This window comes from Mytilus edulis, chromosome 13, assembly GCF_963676685.1.
Source record: "Mytilus edulis chromosome 13, xbMytEdul2.2, whole genome shotgun sequence".
In the NCBI taxonomy this organism is placed as follows: Eukaryota; Metazoa; Mollusca; class Bivalvia; order Mytilida; family Mytilidae; genus Mytilus; species Mytilus edulis.
Genome location: NC_092356.1, coordinates 17,999,841 through 18,009,238, shown reverse-complemented (window position 1 = coordinate 18,009,238; position 9,398 = coordinate 17,999,841). Strand labels below are relative to the sequence as shown.

The 9,398-nt window shown below is 33.3% G+C and overlaps 1 protein-coding gene across 2 annotated transcripts in view; it reads left to right on the top strand.

Annotated features, from left to right (window-relative positions):
* Positions 1–806: 806 nt before the first annotated feature.
* The window catches only part of LOC139499967 (NAD kinase-like), a 44,577-nt gene continuing 35,985 nt past the window's right edge, over positions 807–9,398 (top strand). Inside the window, exon 1 of one of the 2 annotated variants that reach the window (XM_071288633.1) lies at positions 807–1,072. In XM_071288633.1, the coding sequence (XP_071144734.1) occupies positions 894–1,072 (179 nt within the window). In that variant the 5' untranslated portion in view covers positions 807–893. The remainder of the gene's footprint in view (positions 1,073–9,398) is intronic. The other variant, XM_071288632.1, reaches the window with a different exon arrangement.

The window sequence follows — 9,398 nt, the reverse complement described above, 5'->3', positions numbered from 1 at the left end:
CAGACGTATTGACAAACATTCACATATAGACAGACCTGCAGTTGGGAATGTAGAAAGACTAGGAGAAACGCTTAGGTACGCTTTACGCACACCCAATACACGCTTTAAGCTCGTTGTGCACACGATACAGATATGATTGATAGGTTGAATGCATCAAAATTACTAGCGTATTGGTAGCGTGCTTGATTTTTTTTTACCACGACCGACGTACGTCGGATCTATACGTTGATGTGTGAAGCCGGTATTACATTAAATAAACAGACAATGTCAGTTTCTAATTCTTATGCACAACAAAAGTAATATAAGACAATACATCTTTATTAAACAATTATCTAATATATATATAATGCCAAACAAGCATTTGGGTTTACGATTGCATTTCTTTTTTTAAAGAAAGCAACTTGTTATTCAATATTGTTCATGTCAACATGAGCAAATCTTTTTGAAATTAATAGCTTTTAGTTGCGGGGTTTCGAGCTGGTAATCTTTTTTTTTTAAATCACCATGTCACGTTTTAGAAAGCGATACTGTACACCACAGGATTGCAGTTTGATTAAAATATGTTGGAGCCGAATCGAGTACGCCCTAGAGCGCATAGCTCTTCCATCGCGGAAAAAAATAGTTTTTTCTTTCTGAAAATCGTTAAAAAAAAGTCTTCTGGCTACACTCGGATGCTTTATTGTAACTTTGGAATATTACGTGAACTTTCCTCTGATCCGTTTCTGCCTCTATTTGTCTCTAGTTCCAAAATAAACAGTTTTTGGCCGAGTTGTCCGGTCTCCCTTTAATCAACACTACACCAGAGTATTCTGAACCGGAAGTACTGATACATAACATGTAATTTTGTAAACAAGTGGTTTCAGGAAACACTTCTAACACACATATATGCAAAAATGGATAAGAAAGGATCTCCTGATAAGGTTGCAGAAGGTAGAAGAAAGGCAAATTCGATGATCGTACCTGCGCCTGGATCTGAAGATCGAAGTGTTAATTTTAAAATAAGCGAAGGAAATGCCTCCAGTTCTGAGACCCAGCCTCCACGCAAACAACCACAAAAGTTGTCAAGGAACAGGTAAGTTACAAAATTTTGGATGCAGTTCATTTTCAGGGGCAACTATTTCATTTTCCCGGGAGATGGGGTAGGGGTAGAGGGCTTTCAAAATGAATAACTGAAAATAATTAATATAACTGCACAAAAATTGCAAAACAAGAATTATAAATGAGTGTTATACAACACAAGTAATAGCTTTTCTAAAAAGCTTGCCGTATTATAGCTGATTATATTGAGATCAGTGGTTTGTGAGTAGTTTATTTTTATTGGAATATTGCACTTCAAGAAATATGAAAACATGCGCTTTTTTCTACTAATTTGTCATTTTTGGTGTATTATTGGTCTACCCGTGTTATAATGGAAGGAGATTTTATAAAATTGAGAATGGAAATGGGGAATGATATTATAATAAAATGTATTTTGTGTCTATAATCAACTTGATAAAAATAGCATATAACCTACAAGTACTTTTGAGGATTACTACTTGACAAAATGGACAACAACAGAAGGAAGTGGCGGATCCAGAGGGGGATGTATAAGGCGTACACCCCATTCCCCGCCCCCCCCCTTTTGCTCAATTTTTTTTTTTTAAATGATTAATCATACTAGACTATGTGAACTTTGCGATTTCCTGTGTACTCTATTTTTTTATATTTATGTGACAATTCTTTACTTATAAAGATATTTTTGGCTGGAATTTACTGATTGTCAAAGTAATGTGATTTGCTATGGTAGAGTTGACCAGTGCTTCGAAAAACGTCACTCAGTTGTTTTGAAATTCAAATTACAGTAACACATTGCTAAGTCTGAGGATGACAATCATGACACCTTCAAAGCGACATAGGATTGAGCAAGAACGTATTGACTTCTATTTAACTATTCCACCGAACAGGAAGTAATACTCTATAGACTATAACACTCTCATGAAAAAATTCTGAGGCAATATTATTTACCTACGAGAACATGTTTAACCCCAAATGCCATTGTCATGATTGATTGAATATATAAAAGTGCTGCTTTGCATTGAAGACTAAACTCCAACCTTTAATAATTTACTTTTATAAATTGTGACTTGGATAGACAGTTGTCTTTGGTACTTACATACATGTATATGAGATCCAGTTATATCTATCTACAAGATTGAGCACACATTTTTTTTGTAATAAATTTAAAAGATAATTATTTCTATAATATCTGATAATATGTATCAGTTATTTGTGATTTTTCATTTGATGTGTACTCTCTGGTAATGTCAGTTTCAGCATGATCAGTTGATTGGTTGTGATAGAAAAAATGGGGCAGTTTGCAATTGTCATGTGCAGGTACACCACATGTGGATCTTCTTTCCCCTCTCATTTATAAAATTGTGCATGATATCTATCACAGAAACGCACCAGAATTTTGGTAAATGAAACACTTGTCATATTAAATTAAAGTCAGGGGTGGAATTAAGAGGGTTTTTCAGGGGGCCTGGGCCATCCCTTTTGTAGGAAAATTTTGTTTTTTTATAGGGAATCACTGAAGCATGACTGGAGTTGGCCCCTTCTTAGGCAGTCAGTGGGCTCTCGCTTATGAAAATTACTGGATCCACCACTAAAAGTTTGAGTATAGTTAGATAAGAATTTATGACATATCATGTTGAAATTTGCACAGATAATGAATGAAAAATAGAGTAAATTAAAAAATAGGCACTATTATTAAAAGCTTTCCTTGCTTATTCACAAGGACATATAATATCCTCCATGCTATTCCGATCTTAGTTTCTATTCATACATCCATGTAGTCTGGTGCTGTTCCAAGTAGTTTTCTTTTTTCTGTTTCTTGAGAAGTATTTCTTTTACCTGTTCAGTCACTGTAAAGTGTTACAATTCCTATTTAAACGCAACACATAAATAGTGACCAAAAAGGTACAGCTATCACATGAGAGAAGCTAGAAAAAAGTAAAATGTATACATTTTAAACATTTTTGTAGGACCATGAAAATGGGGTATATAGATAGATATGCATAAAGAGACCATAGAACAAATAAGCAAACAAATTCAAAGGAGATGTACAAGTACATGTAACATGAATTATTATTATTAAAAAAAAAGTCATGGCATGGCCAGAGACCCCAAACTTGACAGCATTTGGTGTTGAACAGGTAAAATGTTTGCATTGACAATAAATATAGCCTTTGTTTCACCCAGGTCGCCTTTCCCTAAATCAGCTATATTAAAGGTAACCACATATTTCTGGGCCGGGTTGAAAAATAAATGAAAATGACTTTGAAAAAAGCTTATAGAAAGACACCAAATTTGGGAGACATCTATTAAAATGTTTGAAATAATAAGAAAGTTGACAAGAAATAAGCTTTTTCAGATAATATACAGACTATTGCAGTCAGCCTCCTGAAATGTTTGCTTATACACTTTGCTTTCCTATAATGATTTAAAATCAGTGTGATAGTTTTCATGAAGAACACTGAGCGTACAGGTATTATGACGAGATAAATGTTGTGTTACATGTATATACCCAAATAAGTAAAATATGAAAATTCTTGCCTCCAAAACCAGTGATTGATCTCCTGATTTATATCTCATCACTCTATGCAGATGCTGTGTGAAAAAAAAATTGACTAAACAGTATGCTTCTATCCATTGAGTTGATTTATTATTAATTATTTTGCTTTGAATACACCTTATTGCTACAATATGAATATGTCCACCATTACAAACTGTACATGTACATGTACATCACAAATATTCCATGTAAAATTTTGATGTTTTAATACAAAATATATGATGCCACAATGGAAAAGTAATTGTTGTACATGTATGACGTTAATGGTTTAAGAACGGACAGATTCTTAGGTCAGGTGGGACAATAAGGGGGAAGGGGGCGACTTCTCCAGTCATGCTTCAGTGAATCCCTAGATAATCAACCAAATAGTAATGTTTGTTACGAAAAAATATACTAAGTGTAAGACCTGATGATGTGAATAAATTGAAATCAGACATATCAAATAAAATTTTCAGTGCTTTTGATATATCAATGGGCAATCTGATGAGTTAAGACTTTTTTGACTGATTTTTATAGTTCGTTCTTATGTTGTACTGTTATACATGTACCACTGTCCAAGGTTTGGGGGGGGGATCAGAATCCCGCTAACATGTTTACCACGCCACATTATTTATGTATGTGTCTGTCCCAAGTCAGGAGCCTACAACTCAGTGGTTGTTGTTTGTTTATGTGTTACATATTTGTTTTCGTTCATTTTTTTATATAAATAAGGCCGTTGGTTTTCTGGTTTGAATTGTTTTACATGTCATATCAGGGCCTTTATAGCTGACTATGTTGTATAGATTTGGATCATCATTGACCTATAGTTGTTCATGTCTGTGTCATTTTGGTCTCTTGTAGACAGTTGTCTCATGGGCAATCATACCACATCTTCTTTTTTTATAATGACTGCTGATCACCACTGTGTTCATACTGGGACTATTATGGTCCAACAACCAGTGGCGGATCCAGAAATTTTCATGAGTGCAGGCTCACCAAATTTCCCAAAAAAGGATTGCATGCCCGCTGGCCCCCTTCTAAATCAGTCTCCTGACAGCTACAAAGAATAAATTATCAGGTACGAGTACATCAAAGATCATTTAACTATCTACGGTAACCCCACATGCAAACATCTATTTGGGAGTTCACTGTATTGCAAGTTTTTTGGGGGGTTCGAAGGATCGTATAAATGATTGCATTGGGGGTCATTGTCAAAATATAGAGCTAAAGATAAATTATATAATTTGCAACAGCTGACACTATAGTATCATATAGTGCACTGATACCCTTGCAAATAACAATACAGTGGTGCTTGGTGTAGGCTTCTTTGCACATAAGAAACCATATTGCTCACCTTGTAATTTTTGTATTCTTCTAATAAGTATCGTCGGGTTTGTTTATTTACACCAGAAATCAATGAAGCGATGAATGCTGGAAACGAAATTACATCTTCGGTAAATTCCATGATTCTAATATTTTCTAATCAATATGTCCAAGCAATGAAAAATAAATCGTTATTATTTTTATACATAGAGCATACGTTTTATGTATTTACTATTTAAAATCTAAGCTTACGAAGAAATCTAACACAAAAGTATCTCAATGCTCGTCGATCTCAATCATTTAACCGTTTTAATACGCAGTTTAAAGTGTAAATTATACGCATTACTGTTCTATTTTTAGAGAAAAGCAATAATACATAAATGTACAGTTTCTTAACAAAATAGCAACATAATTACAAGATTAAATCACCACATTGTCACAAGATTATATAATCTGCACCAAATTGACAGTTTGTCGTGAGTTATCATCATAACTAATCACTATAGCAAATGAACACTTTATCATAATATGTACATATAACCTAGTATCATGATTTCAATCCGACCCCACTTACGGACGCGTTGAACATATAATGCATGCCACTCATTAATAGCCAATCAGACGTTAAAAAGACCTTCATTTCCCAAAAAATCATTCCGGAAACAGCCGCGAAGCAGTATTTATAACCAATGAAATAACAGAAATATCGTTAACAGATTTACCCGAACCTGACGTTTAGCCTCTGACTAATCAGACCGTATGACCATGGTCATACGGTAACAAAAGACAGGAAACAAATGTGTAGAAAAAAAGAAAATTCTCAAGGGCTTAGGGGGATGGGTGATTAAATGTATGCATAGCATCAAATGAAGCCACTCATTTGGGGTGTCTCAAGTAATCACAACATCACTGATGTAAAAATACACGGATGGTACAAGCAGGATTTGAACCCTTATTCTTAGGATCTAAAGGCAGCGCTTTTACCTATTAAGCTAAAGTAGATCTTCCCTAACTCAACTAGTTAAACTACATTTATATGTACCTTTATATCTCCAGGTCTGCAACATCACATAATCATTTATAATTATTTATTTTTTTAACAAGAGGATTAAATGATCAAAATACAGTCCTAGATTTTCAAATGATTATGAGATATCTGGTCTTGTAACCAAATAATCACTTAATAAAAAAAGCCCATGAGCATGATGAGTACGCACACAGATCAAAATAAATTATCAATCCCGAAAATCCTCTCTGAAACAAATCTAATGAGTAATGTGGCAATTGGAATGAAACTTGACCCTAATCATCCTTTGGATATCTAGTTTAAAAAATGTGTCTGAACTTGCATCATGAAGATTGGATCTACTGAGACCATTGATCATGATTTCATACACAAAATTGAGAATGGAAATGGGGAATGTGTCATAAAGACAACAACCCTGACCAAAGAACAGACAACAGCCGAAGGCCACCAACGGGTCTTCAATGCAGCGAGAAACTTCGGCCTTAATGAAAGTCAAATGAAAGTTTTAAAATAAATAGAAATTAGATTTTATTTTTGTCATCTTCATGATCATTAAGAAATTATAACATCAAAATATAATTTTCTTCTTTATCTGTTGGTATTGTCATGGCAAAAATTGTGATTCCCAGTGGACCTACCTTCAAAATTATATGTGAAAACACAGTGGTTTGAAGCAATGTACATTTTTACACTGTAAATGCAACCTATGGGGATTGGCAGGCAACTTTAAGATCTGATATCTCATGATCACTTTTGCCTAAGACAATTGTACACATCTCATGATCTCTTTTGCCTAAGACATTTATAAGATTACCTGTATTCAACAAAATCTTTCAGAATTTTAGGGCCTTAAGGCTCAATGCTCTTCAAGTTCGCATGACATTTGGCCTTTTTAACTTTTGTGATTGGTCTATTATTGATGAGTCTTTTGTAGACAGAATGGTGATATGGCTTACACACATTTTTTTATCCTGATATCTATAATTGATAAGTTTATTTAAAACTGTCCTTTGACCTTTAACATGTTCTAAACCGAATTTGCTTATAAGTGACCTTGCGACCTAAAAAGGGTATGCTACTAGAGCCCTTCATTTATATACTACTCGGGGTCTCCACAATAGGGGCAAACATCGATTTACTCAATTTAAAAATTATATTTTAGTCCTGTTTATACTGCACATTAAATGCTGTCAGGAATATGACAGTTGTTATTCATTTGTTTGATGTGTTTTTTAAGCTTTTGATTTTGCCATTTGATTAGGGACTTTCCATTTTGAATTTTCCTCAGAGTTCAGTATTTTTGTGATTTTACTTTTTAACATCAAATTCCTCTGGTACAATGTACATTGTACCTGACTTTCCGTACAGCACATATATATTAGGAAATAGGTGGCTGCATTTACATGTACAAATGAATTAGACATAGCATACATGTAGCTTTACAGTGTCTGATTTTCTAATGACTTGTGTCATTTGAAAACCAAATTTGGTAACAGTTGACATTTTCAAGAAATAAAAAGAACAAAAATCATAAATCTACAAAATTCATTTGATCTGAGCATTCCTGATGCAGGTAAATATAAAAAAAAACTCACTGGACACACCAAATTTTACACTAATTTCAACTTTTTAAACTGGACTATATCACTTTTTTATCAATTTTTTTATAATTGATGATATAATAATCAGTTATATACACATGTATAATAAAAAAATTCTATAAGAAAATGTCTGTACCAAGTCAGGAATATGACAGTTGTTATCCATTGGTTTGATATGTTTGAGCTTTTGATATTGCCATTTGAATAGGGACCTTCAGTTTTGAATTTTCCTCAGAGTTCAATATTTTGTGATTTTACTTTTTAGATGTTCTCAAAATAGCCAAGTAATGTTTTTTTGAATATATATTGCATTACTTTTGATTTGTAATTTTGTAATATTTAACTTATTCAAAGAGTCATTTAGAGTCAACAAGAATTGTTAAAGATCATGGTCAACAATTAGAAGACTAGTCATTGTTTCAAAATTCTAAAAGGGTCTGGGAATTTTGAACAAATACATTATATTATTACAGTTAATAAACCATTTTATAAGACGTTTCGGCCACTGGACTTGTTCAGTTTCTTTATTAAAGGTAGAAAAATTGTTAATAAAAAGAACATTCATGATTAAAGATCACAACTAACATTTAAATGAAGATTGACTGATAATAAAAACACATTCATGGCATGAAACAAAAGAACCTCACCCATTTAAAGTTTTGTTTCGTGGAAATTGAATTTTGTCCTAAACTAATAATACATTTTTTGTAATAACCATTAGTCATTAGTAAGATTTTTTGCGACAATTAAGAATTAGTGTGTTCAGTTTTGTAGAAATTAAGACTTGTAATCGGTGAGTTTCAATATACTGTGGATTCATTTATTTTCATGGATATCTTTTTTTGATTGAGGAATTCTTCTATTTTCATGGACGTTTGATTTTGCTGATTAAACACAGTATGTATGCAAGCTTTTAGAAAATGTGTAGAAAGTCCATCTCTGGGTATGGAATTTTTTGCTGTGTTGAATACTCATCGGTGGCATTTGGCTGTTTGACACATGCCCCATTTCCATTAACTCAATTTTATTTGTTGGATATTCATAACATTAAAATCTGGAGTTTACTGATATCCATGAAAATTTGAAACATCATATATGTATGTAACCAGCTGTACGCAACAGTAAATAGGTACAAATGTATATCTAGGGGCCAGTTGAAGGACGCCTCTGGGTGCGGGAATTTCTTGCTACATTGAAGATCTGTTGGTGACCATCTGCTGTTGTTTTTTTCTATGGTCTGGTTGTTGTCTCTTTGGCACATTCCCCATTTCCATTCTCAATTTTATCAATATTAAAATGACATGCTTCAGTTAATTATTATCAAACAATAACATAGGTTAAATAGCAAAGACAATAAAGAGACCATATATGAGCTGTTTAGTTTTGAGGGTTTAAAACCAAGAAAAGTACTTACATGTCATACACTCAACATTATCGGTATTTTAAGAAATCAACATTAATTTTGAGCATTGAAATATGTGTATTTCCTGTCTAAGGTCAGTGGTATTTAACTCATGTCACTCAGGTTTCCTCCAACAATAAAAACTGGCTGCCATGTCAGATATCCAATAGTGATGAAAGTGGCCTTAAATACCAAAAAGCAATCAATCAGTTAGAATATCATGAATAATGGATGAAGTTGTTGAAGGGAAATCCTAGATATACATATGTTATATGCAGACAATTATAAGCAGGGATCTCCATGACCTGTTTCATGATGGCACTCTGTCATTGTTAAATACATGTATCCTCCACCATTGTCAAACATTGATTTAGTGAAAGTAAGTTGGTTGACATCAACTATGTCAACTGCTAATAGTAATAGATAATCATGATAATTGGTTACAGAATTTGA